Source organism: Chaetodon auriga, chromosome 9 (assembly GCF_051107435.1).
Source record: "Chaetodon auriga isolate fChaAug3 chromosome 9, fChaAug3.hap1, whole genome shotgun sequence".
Lineage (NCBI taxonomy): Eukaryota > Metazoa > Chordata > Actinopteri > Chaetodontiformes > Chaetodontidae > Chaetodon > Chaetodon auriga.
Window position 1 is genome coordinate 3458260 of NC_135082.1, and position 19834 is coordinate 3478093.

Genomic DNA, 19834 nt, shown 5'->3' on the forward strand with positions numbered 1-19834 from the left:
AGTGGAACAAGTCCCAGCCTGCTTGAAACGTGTTGCTGCATCAAATTCAGAATAAGCATACATTTACAAAGACAAATGAAGGTGATGAGGTCAAACATTAAATATACTGTTTTACTGTTTTCAGTTAAGCACATGAAAGGATTAGCACATGATCCCATTCTGTTTTATTTGTTTTACACAGCAGCCCAACTTTTTGGAATCAGAGCTGTACACGGCACTGAAGCTTAGATCACACAGTAACAACATATGTTGATTTAATTTTAGGATCATCTAAACAGACACTCACATAGCAAGGTGGGGGGTTATTCCAGGCCATTCCTCACTTTGTACTCATGTACATCTGTGCTGCGCTGCTTGAAAAGCTGCAGGAGGAAGACAGACATTTCAATGTACCTACAAGTTACACGAGAACAGCTACATCCCATCATAGTCTGAAAGTCTTCACTGCCTTGTGGATCTAAAATAAATGAGTTTGTCTTCAGTGTAGCTGCAGCTTTGAAAAAAATTAGTTCAGGACTTTATGAGAGCTTTTTACTGCCGCCTGGAAACGAATACTGCAAATAAACATTTTTACAACAGAAGAAGAAAAGCAAACTGTTGATAAGACTTCTCATTAAAACAAAACTGACAAAAACTGGGAAAAGCTCAAGGGACACCCAAGTTATGATGAGAGTATCACACCAAATGCCATTCAAAGGTCTGACCTTTAGCATGCCTTTGGCTCTCAAAGGTGCATCTTTTGTGTACAATCATTAAAGATCCTTTTCATTTTTTGCTGCCTGAAATTCTGCAGGGCTGGATGTTAATTTTTTTTTTTTCATGACACTGGTGCTACAGAACATTTTCTTTATTTGCCCATAATGGTAAAATGTAGGGACAAAACCCCTCTTGCTATATTTAGACTCACATGCATAAGGAGGTGCAGCTTCCTATACCAACATGGTGGAAATTCTCTGGGAATTGTGGGATGTTTGTATAGATTGTATGGATTCCGCACACCCAGGGACATGATTTTTAAGCACATGATATATTACAACTACTAAACAGAATCGGGATGTGCCATTGATTCAGCTCTCACACACAAGTGGTTCTGGCTATATCCACAACAGGATGTTTTCCATTTTCAAACAAAAATTATCTCCATCCAGATAAGAACTTTAGTACAGTTTCACACACATGCACTGCAAATCTGTGTCATACAAGTGCTACTGCAGTAATTTCATTCATCTCACAGGGTATTGTTTTTTTTTGGGGGGGGACACATGCAAGATACATGTGGCACTGTACAGCCCCCTTCAGTATACAGTCCTTTGTCCTGATCCACCGAGCTTCACTGAAAATCAAACATCATAAATTTGAAATGCATTTCGAAAATAAAAGTTGCTTGCTGCTCATTGCTGCCCTCTCCTGAGTGAAACAATGACCTACACTAGATACAGTGAGCACATGGTGGACCTGATGCTGTGCTTGGTAGCAACAAAGTATTTTATCTTGCTGTAAGACAGAATTTGTATTCTATGTTATTAAAACTTTGTGTGTGAAATGATGCAGTCATTTACCAAGCCCCATAGGACAGCAGATGATCCAAAGGCAAGACCCACTCGGAACCAGTTGGGGTTAACAGTGTCAGGCTTGGAGCTTGTGAACGCAGACCTGGATGAAACTGAAAAACAACAAAATAGCATGAGAAAGCAGAGTGTGTTCAAAGGAAAATGAGCATTGTATTGGCACTGCCAGTCAGTGCTTGAAACAGACATGAAGGGAAGTATCAGCAGGAGAGAAGAAGGAACGCCTGCAACGCTAGTAAGACTATTTATTAACATGATCGATTCCACTTCAATTCCACTTCACAGATATTCAATCTGGGAGGCAGTTTTTTTTTTCAGTTTTTCAATAGCTTCCATGTCATGTGACTTAATGACTCAAAATCCATAGACATTCTTACTACACTGGACAAATAAGAAACCATGGAGTATTTTAGAGCCTCTCATATTTCATATTAGTAATCTTATAGAAAAACTGGCAGTGACGTAGTGATACCAGACCAATGCAGGACAGTTTTATTACTCAGGACAAATAAGACACACTATAAAATAAGATATGCACTAAAATACACCATGATGGGACTTGTCTTATTTGTCCAGTGTGGTAATAATATCTGACATGGAGTCATTACGTCACATGACATGGAAGCTATTGAAAAAGAAACTGTGACCCGGAGTGGATATCCATCGAATATACAACTTCATGCGAACTTCACCTCGTACAGTTGTATGTTTTGGTGGAAGAAGGCTGTGGAAGTAACTGTGGACTGTCTGGTCATTGGAGACAAGCCGAATTGAAAAATGGGCCCCATTCACACTAAAAAGTAAGTCCCCCTATAAATGTGGGTTCTCCAATAAGGAGAGCAGCAATAAATTGTACAAATTCTGAAAGACATCTGGTGTGAATTTCCCTCGATTGCAGAGAATGGTATCAAGTGGGAACTGGATTAAATTGTAAAGTCGATAAACAGCGAAAGAATATATTAGCAATGGGTAAACAATTTGCACGAGAGCACTAAATTAAGTAACACCTCCATAAAATGCATAAGTTTAGAGGGAGAATATAACCTACGTGAGTGCAGCGCTACAATAATGCTAAGCTAAGCTAAGGTCAGGCTACAAAATAAACACGGCGTTCACGTTGTATATATCAAGAGAAAACACGGGTCTGTAAAAATCATAACCTTGAATTCATTCCCATTATGTCATCATCTTACCTTTGTTGACATGAACAGCTCTAGATAATAACCGGCTGAAAGTCATTTTGCCTAAAGATTAGTTCCCTTCTCCTTATGTGTGATCCGCTGCACTGCGGTTGATTAACCTTCCTGGAAGGACTGAGTAGATGATTTCAAGATCATCGACAACTCGCGCAAACGCTCATGGGAACCCCGTATGTTTGCTGTTATTAAATGGTATTTGTAATTATAAATTCAGCAACTTTTTTGTTTGGATTTTACAATTTTTCAGCGTTGCCACCTCCACAACCCACTTTAGCAAGTTCAAATTTCTCTTCTCATAGGTTTTGTAGTTGATGTTGCACCAAACTCCATTAAAAAATTAAGCATTTTTATGCATACGCTATGCAATTTTAAATCCTTATGACGCACTCCTCAATTTTCTCATATTAAAGTATGTTGTTCGGAGAAAAAAAAACTTATTCTAAGACAATCAACGCAGACTCTCATCCATCTCCTATTCTAAACGTTCCGTATTTTAAAAGAATTTTAGTTAAAAAAAAAAAAAAAAAAAGTGTTGATTGGTGATTTTACCACCTATCCAAATCATTATTGTGATTGCAGCAAGACTGTGTTAAATTTGTACAGGACACAGGAGCGTACTGTCACAGCCCCCATTAAACATATTCATATTTTAGTAGTTTATTATTTTGTGACAGATCCGGGTAATTTTTATTTGACGCATTATTAAATACAACACCGTGTCATGGCATTATTGTTAGATGGCCATTTAGTCACTAATGCATCTCTGCCCTGCTGCCCGTGTTTGACACGCAGACTCAGAGAGCAGCCTGACCCGGAGGAGAAGCGCATCGGCCATTTTGCTCGGAAGGGGGCCTCGGCTTCAACACGTGAGAGAGAGGAGCCTGAAGAGACTGAAACAGTCCAGGATCTCAGACTCTAAGAGGATATCATTCATGTGTGAACCGACAGAGGCATAGGAAGCCAACACAATGCCCACAATCACCCTACCGCCGAAGGAGAATGCTCTCTTCAAGAGAATATTGGTAGGCTAAATGCCTGAGATAACGTTAGCTTGCTAGCTAATGCTAGTTTGCCAAGTAGCCGTCAGTTCTAGCAGTCACAGCAAGTAGCAAGGGAGTTGTTAGTCCATTAACCAAAAGATTCAATACTCCAAACGCATTGTAATTAAAATGTCTCTGTTATCAGCTACTAGTTGTAACAATGCAGTTAAGGAAATAACGGTTGGCTAGTAAGCAGTCATGTGGTATCCTAGCTGTGCTTTGGCCTTGCAACACATCCAAAGTATATCAATGACAAAGCTGCGAGACACATGACAGCCACACACAACTTAAGTGGATAGTTGACTTAGGTTTTCAGTTAATGGCTGCAGTTTGGAAACTTAATCGGCATCACTGCCGATACACTTAATCAACATTTGTCTTGTATGCGCGCCCAAAACAGTTGTCAAACTGAATTTTTGGAGCAATTGAGTTGAGCACATAACGTGATCTTAGAGCTAGCAGCTAGCCCGGTAACTGCCGGCTACTTGTTTCAGTGCGAATTCATTTACTAATTGGGAAATTAAACGGTAAACTTGCTTCTTCACAACATAACGGGGATTTCAGTGCGTTTGGTACATCAATTAGAGCCACATTTAAATTCGGCATACATCACACACTCGAAAATAACTGTTTAAGTGAAGAGATTCAAGATAATTACCGTACACGTTATAATACCAATATCTGTAACGTTACTATTACTGGGTATCGCAAGTGACCGTATTTCACTTGTGTCAGGCAGGGACTTCAGTGCATACATTGTAGTGGGAGCTGGCAGGATTTCCTTGTGTCTGCTCTTAGCCAGGCACATCCATCTGGCTTGTCTGATTTCATCTCATCAGCAGCCCTCCACCATCGAGGCTGTTCTCGAGTTCGGTTTCTTCCATTAATCTCGGTGCGAACATCTCAGGCTGACTGAACAGCTAAGAGGCAATGTTTGGTGTGTGTTGTGCTTTACTCGCGTAGCTGGAAGGACCAATTGTTTCTCCTGGTCACTCTAACACACACACACACACACACACACACACACACACGCATGCATTCAGCACACATCCAATAATGTCCTTGTTGAGCACTTTACAACGCTCTCTGAGGATTAGTGGAGTGGAGAACGGCAGGCTGCTGGCCTCAGATGTTGATGTAAAGTCTGCTCTGTCTTTTGTTGCAGAGATGTTACGAGCACAAGCAATACAGAAATGGCCTGAAGTTCTGCAAACAGATTCTGGGCAACCCAAAGTTTGCTGAGCATGGAGGTAAGACATGAGCGACTTGACTTGGCCCCCACTGAACAAGCAGGAAAGTGAGAAACGTGCTTACCGTCACCTTGTTCCTACTGTGTTTGAGTGGTGCATTTGTGCTGGTTGTTATAAAGGGGGGAAAATGTGACCTACAATTTATTTCATGGTGCATTTTTATTTTTAATGGTGATAATATATCACAGTATTACAAAAATGTGTTAAAATGATAAAAAAACAAAACATGTGTTTATTGGCTGCAAATAAGAATGAAAATGAGGTACAACCCTGCGTGTGTTTGCTCTGTAATGAAGGTTAATTAGTAAATGTAAAGTGATTCATTCTCAGAGGCGAGGGGTAGGATTAGGTGTCCCAGCAGCATTTATTTGGCTGAAAAGCCAAAGTGTATTATGTTAGTACAACAGTCAGTGTACCATCTAGCATGTCTAAGTACATTCACGTACGGCAGGAGCAGACACATACAAACATAATATACTTCAGCAGAAAACCCAAAGCTTGCATTGCAGTATGAAGTGTGGCGACGGTATTAAGTGTCTGTCTATGTGAGACGACACAAAAAGCAACATGAAAAACAGTTGGCCACATCCAACCCGCTGCTTTATTTATTTCATTGGCTTCAAACGAGCCTTAATGTTCACACAGTTTCTTTTGACTGTCTATAGATATGAAGTACTCCAACACTGCTCCAGTGTGTGTCAGCAATAGCTGCTAGTAGCCACATTAGCCACACAACAGGCTAACACCTAATTCAGTACAGTAAAGCAACATAACAATGGCAAAACTTAAAGGTTGTAAGGTTGAAGTCTGCATCAATCTGTCATTTAGCTTCAGTTTTGCAGTGCTGCTTTGTATTGGCCTTAAAGCAGTCTAAAGTAAAATGATTAGCGCACACTCATTGCTCTTAATGTCACCTTACACATCTTCATATCACTGGAGTCTGTGTTATAGCTAGGAAGATAGGAGTTACTGGATGTAAACTTTAGTGCTATGAGTACGTGCTTTGCCCTCTACCTGTATAATAACAAATGAAGCAGCACAGATAGCGAGATAACCCAATATTACAAAGAGGTGGAGAAGGGTGCGGCGCACACACACCTACACAAATATCGCAATGGCCAGTTGTTGGGCTGACACAGTCATTGTTATGTTTCTTGTTATTTATCAGCTGATGTATGCAGTGATACTGACGTATCTGCTATAAGCTGTGATCGGCCAAGACAGTATATTGGTCCGCCTCTAGATGTGACATTTGCTCTGCTGTGAATCATTGCAGGTTGTAGTGGCTCAGGCTTTGCTAGCCTTATAATGCAGCTAGCATACTACTGTATTTGTTCCCAAATTCTCGTATTTTACTACTGACACCTGCTCCATTCAGCTAGCAAGTAAACTTACCAAGTACTGAGAGGTGTGCCCTGTAAGTCATTCCATCAGTTAATGTGAACAAATCGGGTTGGTCAGCGTCATTGTTAACGTCTCATGGCCCTGAATGTGTCGCTCCTCTTCTCTGTGCTCCAGAGACGCTGGCCATGAAAGGTCTAACCCTCAACTGTCTGGGCAAGAAGGAGGAGGCCTACGAGCTGGTGAGGCGAGGGCTACGCAACGACCTCAAGAGCCACGTCTGTATCCTTCCATCAGCCCCTCAGGACACCCAGATTTCATCTCGCACAAACCAGTTTGACAGCCAGATTCACTTAAACACTTCAGCTGCTGAATGCACTCTTTAATACCCTTGAGGACTTGCTCTTTAACTTCATTTATCACTCAAATTTCCCCTCTAGAGGATCAGTGAAGGATTATCTTTTCTCATCGTGTTTGCTCAGCTGCTCTTTGTTTAGGATGTAAGCCTGTCTTTAAGTGCACAAGTCTTTTTTTTTTACATGTGTGTGTGTGTGTGTGTGTGTTACTTTGTTTTATGATCAGTTAACAAGGCAGTTAAGCTGGATTAGTTCAGTGACAGAGAGAAACTTGAATTCAGAAGGTGAACGGTTCTATTTTTCTGTAGTTTAGATTCACCTTTTCTGTGCTTTTCTTTTTCTATCTTTCAAAATAAAATTCGTAGACATGTACACTGCATAACTGCTAACCAGTGAGAGGTTCAACTCCCTCAGAACGTTTCACTAACAGGCATGTCAGTAAAATAGCTGACAATAGGTATCAGGTATTTCATTTATTGACATTTTGAATTTTTTTTTTACTCTTAGTAATAATGAACATAGACCTAATCAAGTCTTCATTAGGACATTAGCACCGTAATCTATTCACATGCTGATAGTTTCTATCAATTATTTGCTTACGTTTCTTTACCATGATGGTAATTTTAGCACTCAATCTGTTGATAGACCTATTAGAACCACCACAAACATTATCTCTGCACCATCTGATCTCTAGTGTTTCATTAATTCAGTTTGGTTCAGCGATCAGAGAGTATTTCTCCCCCTCTGTCTCTCTCTGTCATTTTCTCCTCTGCTTAAGAAGCTCTGGAGCCTCTTAAAAGTCCTCCTCCCTACTAACAGTTATTCACCTCTGAAGAGGCTTTGTGAGTAACTTTTCTCTTTACCAGGATCCAGTCTTAATTGTAAGGGGGATTTTTAGAAAACATCATAATTCTAAGAATTTTGTCACTGGGAGAAGCTCTTTGAAGCAGAAACCTTTATGAACACGACCCCTGGGTGCTGCATCTTTGTGTGTCTGCTTCCTCAACTCACTCATTCTGCCAGGCTGGCATGTGTACGGTCTCCTGCAGCGCTCAGATAAAAAGTATGACGAGGCCATCAAGTGTTACCGCAACGCTCTGAAGTGGGACAAGGACAACCTGCAGATCCTGCGAGACCTCTCCCTGCTGCAGATCCAGATGAGGGACCTGGAGGGATACAGGGTGAGCATCTTTAGAGAGACCAGATGGGTTTCAAAATGGAACCATCCAGATGAGAGGCCTGGATGGAGGGACACAGGAGGAGAATGGGCAGTTAATTGTCCTGCTGCACAACATGGAAAGTTAGATGCTGAAGATAGACAGAGCAGAGGCTGACTGAGCAGCATACGTCAATGGTGGACAGGACAATCAGACATAAATATTATTGCTTACACTTGTGTGGTGTGATGGTCTTTCTCCCTCCCCAGGAGACTCGGTACCAGCTGCTGCAGCTCCGTCCAGCCCAGCGGGCCTCGTGGATCGGATACGCTGTGGCCTATCACCTGTTAGAGGACTTTGAGATGGCTGCTAAGATTGTTGAGGAGTTCCGCAAAACACAACAGGTAAACACAACTGTAGACTGCTCAGCTGAACTTTCGGGATTTCTTTAAATATATCTAAAGGCAAATAGATTTGGGCCCCATTTAGTCAATTTCCCCTCGGGGATCAATAAAGTATTTCTGATTCTGATTCTGATTCTGACAGGATCAACATGGAGTGATAGAACTAAAGCTCTCTGTCAGTCCTCTGTCCTCTCTGTGGGAAGAGTCTCTAGGTGAAGACAGCATTCTCTTCAGACCTTCTATCAAACTTCTATCCATGGCATGCAAACTGCTGTCTGCCAACAATCCCATAACTGAATGTGTAGAATGCTACAGATGAAGAAACAGCAGACGTGAGACTTTCCACCTGTTAGCCAAAATGACCATGATTGATCAGCAACGTCTCACACCTCTCACTGTCTATGTGGGGCAGTGAATGATTAAAGGAGGGAGTGATTTTGAACACAGACACAGGAAGATACTAGTCGACATCCCTCATTGGGTGGCATCAAAAGATTTGATCATGTTGTAAGCATGTTAAAAACGTCGTTAGTGGCACTGTACATTGTGTGTGACAGTGGAGCAAGCTGGGCAGTTGATGTATGAAGCTGCATGTGAGATTTCCTGATGTCAGAAAATGTATGAGTGTGTGCACTCACAGTGAACTTGGTGGGGAGAGCAAGCAGCGACTGGCATCACACACTCCTGCAGTCCCAGAACTCATACTAATAAGTCTACAGAGAGCCTCAGCACATGACAGCTTGCCGTGCAGGTATCAGCTCTCGACAGTAGTGTGTGTGTGTGTTTGTTTTTGTGTGTTTGTGTGTGAGAGAGAGCGAGAGAGAGAGACGTGCAAAGAGCTGACAGTGAGCCGCTGGCCACCACACACGTTCAGTCCTGAATGAGTCAGAGAAAACTAAGATGCGTCATGCAGACAGAAATGTTTATTTTGTTTTTAATTGTTCTTCTGTTAAAGTTCAGGGAAATCCACGGTTAAAAAGAAAAGTTCAATAAATGTTTCTAAAGTCAGTGAGTAATCGTGTTAAATATTTGTGATCTCAGTATTGACCAAAATAATCGTCAGTAGGATTGTTGCCATAATAGAACAGCCCTCCTAAGTTGTAAGAAATTGGAATTGTCCTTTCAAGAGAAGTGTGGATGCTGTCCTCCAGACTTTTACCAGAAACTTGGAATCTCTCCCAGGAATCCTGCTGACTGTTTGACAAGCAACCAAAATACTCTGCAGCAATCTCAGAATCGACAAACAGGCTTGAATGAAGGAATGATGTTACTGTTTACGCTCCAAATATTTTCTTTTCTCTGAAATTTATATTAATCTGTGTTTTTAACAGATTTAATTTCACCCAGTGTCTTTTCCTCGGCTGTTGAGTAGAGTTATACAGTATATGTTACATGTATTTATGCTGTAGTACCCAGTCACTACAAATACAAGCAAGCTGTGTATTTAATGTAGATTTTTTTTTTGTGTGTGTGTGGAAAAAAAAAACATGGAGTAGGAGGTATAGTGGAAGCATACCACCTGCTGCACACTCCTAACTGGTTCGGGTAGCTTGACAATGGAATGACATTCCTGAATTAACACTCCCACCATTGATAATCAGCAAAAAGTCATCCAGCTCAAACACTCATGTCAGTTCCAGTCCACTCCCGCGTGCTCCTCTGACACCTTTCTTTCTCTTCCTCTTCCCTGTGCGTTTGCCAGACGTCTCCAGACAAGGTGGACTATGAGTACAGTGAACTGCTGCTGTATCAGAACCAGGTTCTGAGGGAGGCCGGCCTGCACAAGGAGGCCCTCGACCACCTCAACAACTACGAGAAACAGATCTGTGACAAGCTTGCTGTGGAGGAGACAAGAGGTGGGTCCTGCAAAGGTCCACTTCTCCAGCTGTCTCTGAAAGGATGTTCGCCTGCTCCAGTCTAAACACATCTTTTTGATCTTTTTGTAAATTACACTGATAAACTTCTGTAATACAAGCATTGTGCTTAGTTAGTGTTGAAATAAGGGAGTAAGACAAGTCACGGTTCAGTTCGTACACTTTCACTTCAGAACTGAATGTCCTGGACCGAATGGTTTGGGACTGATGCACGTGCCATTATTACCCCTTCACTGACAGCACTGAACCTACAGAACAGCATTCTCAGCTCGAGTGGATTTACTGAAGTGTGTGTGTGTTTGTAGGAGAGCTGCTGCTGAAGTTGGAGAGGCCTGAGGAGGCTTCTGAGGTCTACAGGAAACTGCAGGAGAGGAACCCTGAGAACTGGGCCTACTACCAGGGCTTGGAACAGGCCTTTAAGCCAGGTGAACACTGTGCTCAGGCCCACATGTTCTTCATGTTCAGTACCAGTCAAACGTTTGGACACACCTCCTCATCCAATGGCGTTTCTTTATTTTCACAGTTTTCTACACTGTATATTAGTAAAAGTATGGACCTCAAAAGTATGGAATAACACACAAGGAATTATGTAGTAAACTCAAAAGTGTTAAACAAAGCAAAATATTTTAGATGCTTCAAAGTAGCCACTGTTTGCCTTCATTACAATCACAATTAGTCATTTGGCAGACGCTTTTCTACAAAGCAAAGTACGTTTGAATTCACACACCGATGGCAGTTTTGGGGTTCACTATCTTGCCCAAGGATACTTCAGCATGTGGACTGCCGAGGCCAGGTTTCGAACCACCGACCTCCTGATCGGTGGACGGCCGCGCTACCTCCTGAGCCACGCACTGCCATTCTCTTTGTAAGGTAGTCGGCTGGAATGGCTTTCAGTTAACAGGTGTGCTTCATCAGAAGTTAATTAGTGGTGTTTCTTGACCTCTTGAAATGTTTGAGACCATCAGTTTTGAATCTGGAAAATTTCAAGAACTTTGAACGTATCTTCACAAACACTATGATGAAACTGGCTCTCATGAGGACCGCTGGAGGAAAGGAAGAGCAAGAGTTGCCTGTGCGGCAGATCAGATACATATGATAAGCTCATTACAGTCACCAGCCTCAGAAATCACCAATGAACAGCGCCACAGATTAGAGCCCACATAAATGCTTGACAGGGTTCAAGTAGCAGACGCATCTGCCATAGCATCGATGGTATCTGCCTGAGAGGTTCCCATCTTAAAGCACGGAGCAGGAAGTGTGATGGTGTGCGGATTCATCGCATGGCTACCACAGCATTCTGCAGCGACAGGCCAACCCATCTACAAGGGTTGAGCAGTGTGATGGTATATACTGTGTGACAGTAGAAATGTGGCCTCCAGTGGTTTCTGCCTCAGCAGCTCTCCCTGAAGCCTGTGTGCACACAGCCGTGGCTGGCTGAGAGACTGTCAGTACTAAACGTATTTATTCAAATTAGCAGACTGTTTGATATTTTTGATTTCCTACAAAATGGTTTTTGTATGAGTCTATATTAGAGTGAACAGACTCATAAAGAACATGCTGTCAGTACTCAGTACAAAACCCACAGTTCATCTACCAATGAATGAGTCCTAATCTCAACAAAAAAAAAAACTCTTCAGGATCACAGGAAGCAAACAGTAATACTCAACATGAGACACAACAGTCGACCAACCAGAATAAAGCCAAGTGATGCCTCTTGCGTCTAATAGACAATCTTAGTAATTCTCTGACAACGCTCCAGTTACCTCCTGTGGTCCTGCCTATGCACGACTGTCGGGACCGACCAGCCTGGGAGCCGAGCGGTTTGATGAGTGGAGAGGATGGAGTTGGGAGATATTATGATTTTATAGAGCGAGTGAAAGGACAATTACGGATTTTTTGGCTCATTGCCAGGAGTTGGTCAGCTAATGACTGAGCTAATATCACTCTGAGGACAGACAGGGCCTCTTCCACTGGTAGGCAACGTTAGGTGACACTATTGTTTGCTCTTCCTCAGATGTCAGTTGATTTGAATGAGAATCAGATGTTCTGTGTATCATTAGTATTCAGTGTGGTACTGGGTGGCCAAAGGGGTGACTGCAGTAATAACAGAGGATGATATGTTTACTCTGTGGATCTCCTTACACTCTATGTCTGTGTGCATGTGTGTGTGTGTACAGGAAGTATAGAGGACCGCCAGAAGATTTATGAGGACGCCTGGGTGAAGTTTCCTAAAGGCCTGGTTCCCAGAAGGCTGCCTCTGAGTTTCCTCACAGGTGAACACAGTACAGCCTTCAGCACCGCCGATCAGCTGCACCTCATGGTCTCCATCAGCAGATAGACCAGACCCCACACACTGCAGCACTGGAAAATGGCTAATAAGAAAATGGTGAAAACATCACCTGCTGATGAAGACCATGACGTGTGATCGAAAGCACCAAACATCATTTCACTTCATTACAACCAAGTTTTAACTTCTTTCCTCTTCCAGTTCTGATGGAGTCTTAGCTCTGTGATAAAGACATGCATGGAAACGTGTTCAGAAGAGTCTTCCTCTGCTCTGTGGCAGTATAAATCTCACTTTACTGTACCTTTACCATGTGTTGTGCTGGCCAGGGGAGAAGTTTCGTGAATGTCTGGACAGCTACCTGAGGATGAACTTCAGTAAAGGCTGTCCACCCGTCTTCACTACCCTCAAGTCCCTCTACAGCGACAAAGAAAAGGTGAGCAGGGGGTCTGTAGAGTGTGTGCTTCCTGGTTGAAATTGTTGGTGAAACCAAACTGCCATTGAACTAATTTTCTCCTCTTGCAGGTTACAATCATTGAAGAATTAGTAGTTGGCTATGAATCCTGTCTAAAAAGCTGTCGAATGTTTAATGAAAACGGTGAGTGTTGCTGGTCGTCGGTCTCACTTTATCATTTTGATTTGAATATCGTCTGAATCACATCACACACACTCAACGTGTCTAATGTAAACGCATGTGTGCAGACGATGGGAAAGAGGAACCTCCGACAACCCTGTTGTGGGTACAGTATTTCCTGGCGCAGCACTTTGACTTCATAGACCAGCCCGACGTCGCTCTGGAGTACATCAACACCGCCATCGACAGCACGCCCACGCTCATCGAGCTCTTCCTCATCAAGGCCAAGATCTACAAGGTTCAGTACAAACTCTGCACACAAACAGATGAGCAGAGTGGTCGTGATTTTGACTGAAGTTGAGTGATTATGATTCTTTTGTATGGTGAACCTCTCTTTCCCTCTGTCCTTGTCTTCTTCCCTGCAGCACGCAGGCAACATAAAGGAAGCAGCTCGGTGGATGGACGAGGCTCAGGCTCTGGACACCGCCGACCGCTTCATCAACTCAAAGTGTGCCAAGTACATGCTGAAGGCTGGCCTCGTCAAAGAAGCAGAGGAGATGTGCTCCAAGTTCACACGGGTAAGAGACAGAGTGCACGCTGGGAAAAAAAAAATGGTGTGAAGATTTGTGCCTGAGATGTTTCATCTGTGTTCGAGTCTAATGTCACATTTTAGTGTTTCTAACCTGCAGTTTAGCCTCAACAACAGAGCTTTTTATTAAACAGCCAGTACGGCTCCTGACACTGCTGCGTCAGTTACGTTCCAGGCTGTTGAGTGAAACTGGGATTGTCTTCGGCTGCACGGTGTGATGAAGGAAGTGTGTCTGCTTTCAGGAGGGGACGTCTGCAGTGGAGAACCTGAATGAGATGCAGTGCATGTGGTTCCAGACAGAGTGTGCCTTGGCCTACAAGGCCATGAACAAGTTTGGAGAGGCCCTGAAGAAGTGTCACGAGATCGAGCGGGTGAGCTTCCACAGCTGTGACCACACCACACACCACAGATCCCATCCTGAGCTATGAGGGACACAAAAGTGTTATTGTCTTCATGGCTCTAACTCATGCCACTCCCCCACACATCCAGATCAATGCTCTCTCAGCCTCACTGAGCATTCTGTGGTTGGACTTATCAGAGATCACATCAGTGCAGCTTGGTATGCTTTCTGTATTCTTTCAGACTGGCTCATTCCTCACCTTTCTGCTCTTCCTCCTCTCCTTTAGCATTTTGTGGAGATCACAGATGACCAGTTTGACTTCCACACCTACTGCATGAGGAAGATGACGCTGCGCTCCTACGTGGACCTGCTGAAGCTGGAGGACGTCCTGCGGCAGCATCCGTTCTACTACAAAGCTGCTCGAAGCGCGATCCAGATTTACCTGGCCCTGCACGACAAGCCTCTGACTGACGACAACAAGGAAAGCCAGGCAGACACCGGTCAGAGAGAGTGTGTGTGTGTGTGTGTGTGTGTGTGTGTGTGTGTGTGTGTGTGTGTGTCAAATGAGTGTATTTTTTTTAAAAGAAGTAAAAATCAGGCTTTTCTTTTCATATGTTCCCAAGCTGTTTAGATCAATTATTGACTGTCAAGGGGATTTACACCCATGACGAGGGCCTTATGATTTCCACGATGCCGAACAAGGACAGAACTGCACAATTAGATAAGGAAAAACAGAATCAACCATCAAACGTGGAATATCACAGACATTGCCAAAATGTGAATTTATAAAAGTCAGGGTTTCAGGTCAAGCAGCGCGAACAAAGAGCTCTGCTCAGTGTGAGTCGCCTCCGTGCTCCACCTGCATATGGAGGCTGTACGCAGAAGATCCGCTTGATAAAATGTGATACAAAAATAGGCGTAATATTCAAACATAGTACAATGTTGTGTTACATCAAATTTGTTGATATTTATTAAATATAAATATATTGAATATGTTCTTATTCACCTCAAAATTAGACACACTTTCTGATGACAAAATGTGCTTCAATGGTAAAGCGGAATTCAGGAAAAATGACCATGGAAACACTGAATTTGGGGAAAAAATAAAACAGAATCTAGAAATCATTCAGATAGATTTCATAGGACCCTACATGATTTTCCCAGTAACGCTGGGAAGAAGCTAAATATGTCACCAGTTATGAGGTTATGTGATGTTTTCATTTTTTTAAACACAACCTCTGAATAACCTCTTAAATCCCTTTATTTATTTTTGCTCATTGTAATACATTAGTTAGAAACTGATTGTGGCTATATTAAATATGTCACTATTAGAAAAAAATCAAACCCCATCGACTGTTCTCTCTGCAGAGAATCTGACAGACAAGGAGTTGAAGAAACTGCGCAACAAACAGCGAAGAGCCCAGAAGAAGGCGCAGCTCGAGGAGGAGAAGAAGAACGCCGAGAAGGAGAAACAGCTAAAGAACCAGAAGAAGAAGAAGGAGGATGATGATGAGGAGATCGGAGGGCCAAAAGAGGAGCTAATACCAGACAAACTGGCCAAGGTGGGCTCATTTACCAGCTCTTTCAGAAGGTTTTGGAGCTGATTGGTAGATGAATCATGTGACGTTGTTCACTTTTTTTTACCAGCCGGAGAATCCTCTGGAGGAGGCCGTGAAGTTCCTGATCCCTCTGAAGAACCTGGTACGCAACAAGATCGAGACTCACCTCCTGGCCTTCGAGATCTACTTCAGGAAAGGTCAGACAGACGCTGGCAGCCTGCATTTTACCTCCGTTCACTCTCGTGTCAGAGGTCCCAACTGTTCTCCTTCATTCCTCCAGAGAAGTACCTGCTGATGCTGCAGTCAGTGAAGAGGGCTGTCGCCATAGAGCCCTCCAACCCATGGCTGCACCAGTGTCTCGTGCGCTTCTTCAAAGGAGGTGAGCTGATGTTAGAGAGCAACGTGCTGCGGATTACAGGAGGAGATGTGTCAGAGTCACCTGAGGGGCAGGTGGTCTTCAGGTGGCTTTGAAACATCAGACACCAACCTGTGTGAAACCGCTTTTGAGTAACAGTGGTGGCACCATAAAAATACCACAGACCACCATAGATTGACATGTCTCAGATTGAGTTAAGACCTTTAAAGCTTCATGAGTCTTTTATTGTGCGTGTGTGTACGTGTGTGTAGTTCGTGAGAGTGCAGACTTGGCGGAGGCAGTGAGGACGGTGCTGAAGCAGGAGATCTCCAGGCTGTTTGGGGAGAGCAACCCTCAGAGCTTCAACAAGAACTACCTGAGCCAACACTCCAACGCCATCCCACACCGACTGGCTGGTACGCCGCACACACACACCCCCAGACGGCTTTCATGCAGGAGACGTCCATCATCATTGTTTTGTAAAATCCCCCTCCACTCAAAAATGCAGAGCCAGACTGAATTTCTTGGTCAGCTCATTAACTTCTCTCAACTGGCTGTCGGACGTTCTGAGGGTCTTCTGACATGTCAGAGATTTTGGCCGGCCGTCGTCAGGCTCTCACACAGTTGAGTCATGAGTCGGCTGTGGCCAACAGCACATGTGCCTCTGTGACGTTTCCTCTTCTCCGATCATGACTCATATGTAGGAGAGTTGGCAGGAAACAGCCGCTGATCTTCAGCTCCCTGATAACAATGTCTTCTTCTAATCCAGCTAACAAGCTTCCACACACACAGACCTAAACTGGCAAATGTCAGACTGCCCCTGTGTGTTCAAATTCATCTTAATTGAGAGTTGTTACTAGTCTGAACGGTCCACCAATGGGCCCTTTTATTTTCTATTTCACACCTGCACTGTGAGCCATCCGGTCGTGGCTTGATGTAGAGGCAAATCATGAGCTTTGCCGCTACATCACAGAAGATTTACTCATCCAGGACGAGTTAAACATTTCAAAAATAGTGCAGAGTTTTCTCAGCCTCAGAGATGTCCTGATACAGATCCAGTCCTTTCTTTACTCTGCTGTGTTTTGTCCTCTGCCTGCCGGTGTTGCAGTGCTGCTCTCCTTCACCACAGTTGGCTCTGCACTGCAGCATTTCGCTTGCATGGTAGTAAAGTGAGGTGTGTGTCAATGTAAATATACTGACTTTGAGGTTTGAGCACTCCAGGCCACTGAGGCAAACAATGGATTCAACAAGCCAGAGCTGCTTGTAGTGAGGCGGGCGGTGGACAGACCATCTCAGCCGGGTAGAGGATCTAGAAAGGCGTGTCTGTTTCCTCTGTGGCTTTTTTTCATTTGTTTCACGTCACACAAGTTTTAAAGTGTGGGAAAGTTTTCATTTTCCTCCAGTGCTGGGAGAACTTGAAATTGGAAATTACAATGCTAGTTTGCCATTCTGGTGTTAAACATTATCCACTCAAATGGGCAAACTGTTATGGAGTATCAGTGGACACAAATACGTTTTTTATGTCCTGCCTTCACATCTGACTAACAGGGTGCCTGAAGGGGCCTTTTGTTTTGAAACAGCTTTGTCTGAGTCTGAGTGTGTGTCTCTCTTGTATCCCCAGCTGCTAAGATGATGGTGTACCTGGAGCCTTCCTCTGACAAGATGGCCTGTGAGATAGCTACAGCACTGGATGAGTCACTGTCTGGAAGAAGCATCCAGGTCTGTGGTGACTTACCAACACCTGCAGTACCAGACGTCACACATGGCATCCTGGGTTTAGAGCGCGTCCACAGCAGTCATTCAGATCATCTAACTGTGTGTGTGTGTGTATGTATGTATGTATGTGTTTGTGTGCTGCAGATCTGTACTGAGGTGCTGGAGGCCTTGCGTGACGGGAAGCTGGGTGAGGGCCAGCAGAAGGCTGCTGAGGCTTACCGTGCCGCTTGCCATAAGATCTACCCCTACAGCCTGGCCTTCATGCCACCTGGTTACCAGGACAACAGCACCACAATCAGTGCCAACGGCGACCTGTCGGCAGGAGAACACGATGACATGGGAAACGAAATGTGAGCTCTGATGAGGAGCAGCAGGGGGAGGAGGAGGAGGAGGAGGTGCGAACACGCCGCCAGACGCCTTAGTCTGCCAATACACCCATTTCCCCAACCCAGCCCCCCCTCCGGTCCCTGGGCTATGGCTGCTGTGAGTCGCCCCCACATTGCACTGATCTGGATGGACTGAGCGCCACAGGAGAGACGGGAAAGGGAGCTGGCACCTGGAGGAAGGCGATGCCCATTTAACTTTTTTAAACAACAACAGTTGTTCTGTAACTGAAAAAAAAAAAACTGATAAATACGGTATGAGGAGGCAAAAGAAGATTCTGGGAAAAGTGGACATTGGGTGGCAAAGATGGCTTCTGTAAACACAGTCTAGGTTTTCTATAACTCCTGTGTTTTCACGCCATGTCCTTCTTGAAGGTGCATCTGCTTCTCATGTTTTTAAAAGTAATTTATATATTACAAACTGACAAATGGATTAATAAAACAATGTTTGCAAAACCAAACGGTACCACTGTGATGGTGTTGGTGATGTTGGGGTGAGCGCTGTTGTACCCTTGTGTGCACCTCGGCACTTTGATCATGGTGGAAAAGGTGTGAGGTATCCCTTAGAAACCACTTGTTTCCAGACTGAATTCAGCACACCATCAGCCCGCTGGGATTTATCAGCCATCAAGGAGGTCTGAATAAAAGCGTTTTTCTGAAATGAGTCGTTTGAATTGATCACGCTGTGATCCATGCAGATATAATAAGATATTGCAGAGTCTACTTTCTACTGACAGCGCAACAGAGCATGAAGTGATCTTGACAGTTCTGAGAGGTGAAATAGGTGTGGTCCTGATTCAAGTAGCTGTTGTTGAACTCTGGGAAATGTCTGTTAAGGACCACCTCACATGCCTGCTGCCGACCTGAACCCTGGAGCCACAGTGCAGATACCACAGAATATTCTTTATCTGGACAATCATCAGTTTGCATTTGTCTGGTAGGATTCAAACAGATGTAAAAGTTCATTTCAAGGTCAAAACTTAAACTTTTTATGTCAGAACTTTGACATTAAAAGTCCAAAACGTTCACTCTCCTCCTTTTTACTCCTCATCCTCATAGATCCAGGTCCCTGTTAGTCCCTTTTCCCTTTGATCATGTTACCAGACCTGCACTTCAAATTAACAACATACAGATGGTTCAAAGGTTAATAAAAGGTTAAAAAGTAAAGAGTATGAAAAGTTATCACTTTGACTTTAAATGTCTAACCTATGAGTTTAGTAATATTGATTTAGTATCTGACAGATCTGACTTAGTAAATGTTAAGTTGACTTTTGAAGTAAAAATGTCCTTTGACGATCAAACATTTTTGATCTTTTGATCGATTATTAGCTCATACTTCAAATTAATAAATCTTGTGTTTGCGTTTCAGTAAGTCTTTTGTCTTAAAAAGTCAAAACTTTGAGTATCATACATTTTCACTCACAATTTGCAAGAAAATTTAAAATTTTGTATCACACCATTTTCATTCCTTCATTCATTCATCTTCTATACCGACTATCCCTTTCGGAGTTGCGGGGGGGGGGCTGGAGCCTATCCCAGCTGTCAACAGGTGAGAGGCGGGGTACACCCTGAACCGGTCGCCAGTCGATTGCAGGGCAACCATTTTCATTCACTGAGTATTTTTTGTCAGAGAAACTCAGACTGCAGCATCAGTGACACATTCAGGCACTCAGTTAACTGAATGTAATAACTAATACCATTTATTCGAGCTGAAGCAATAATTGCACGCAATTATGTTTGGTCATTGTCAGTAACAACATGTTCTCACTTGGGCTTGTACTGTAAATGACAATGAGACATGTATGTCAGTAAGCCCTGCAGGAGTTTACTGCAGAGAAGACAATG

General features: G+C 43.5%; 1 protein-coding gene across 1 annotated transcript; it reads left to right on the plus strand.

The window, feature by feature from the left end:
* Positions 1–3555: 3555 nt before the first annotated feature.
* On the plus strand, positions 3556–18450 carry LOC143326091 (N-alpha-acetyltransferase 15, NatA auxiliary subunit-like). Its single transcript, XM_076739568.1, has 20 exons — positions 3556–3789; positions 4973–5057; positions 6576–6680; positions 7778–7935; positions 8181–8315; positions 10018–10171; positions 10495–10614; positions 12367–12462; positions 12803–12909; positions 12999–13071; positions 13176–13345; positions 13473–13625; positions 13879–14007; positions 14263–14476; positions 15345–15538; positions 15624–15732; positions 15816–15914; positions 16163–16306; positions 17512–17609; positions 17751–18450. The coding sequence occupies exons 1-20, from the start codon at positions 3736–3738 to the stop codon at positions 17958–17960; spliced, it is 2607 nt and encodes an 868-aa protein (XP_076595683.1). The 5' UTR covers positions 3556–3735; the 3' UTR covers positions 17961–18450.
* Positions 18451–19834: the final 1384 nt, after the last annotated feature.

What these genes read in the sequence shown, in the direction of transcription:
- LOC143326091 (XM_076739568.1), top strand. Translation starts at nt 3,736, where the DNA reads ATGCCCACAATCACCCTACCGCCGAAGGAGAATGCTCTCTTCAAGAGA. An exon ending in GGAACAGGCCTTTAAGCCAG is followed by an intron (nt 10,615 to 12,366) that starts GTGAACACTGTG and finishes GTGTGTGTACAG; the next exon opens with GAAGTATAGAGGACCGCCAG. An exon ending in CGTGCGCTTCTTCAAAGGAG is followed by an intron (nt 15,915 to 16,162) that starts GTGAGCTGATGT and finishes ACGTGTGTGTAG; the next exon opens with TTCGTGAGAGTGCAGACTTG.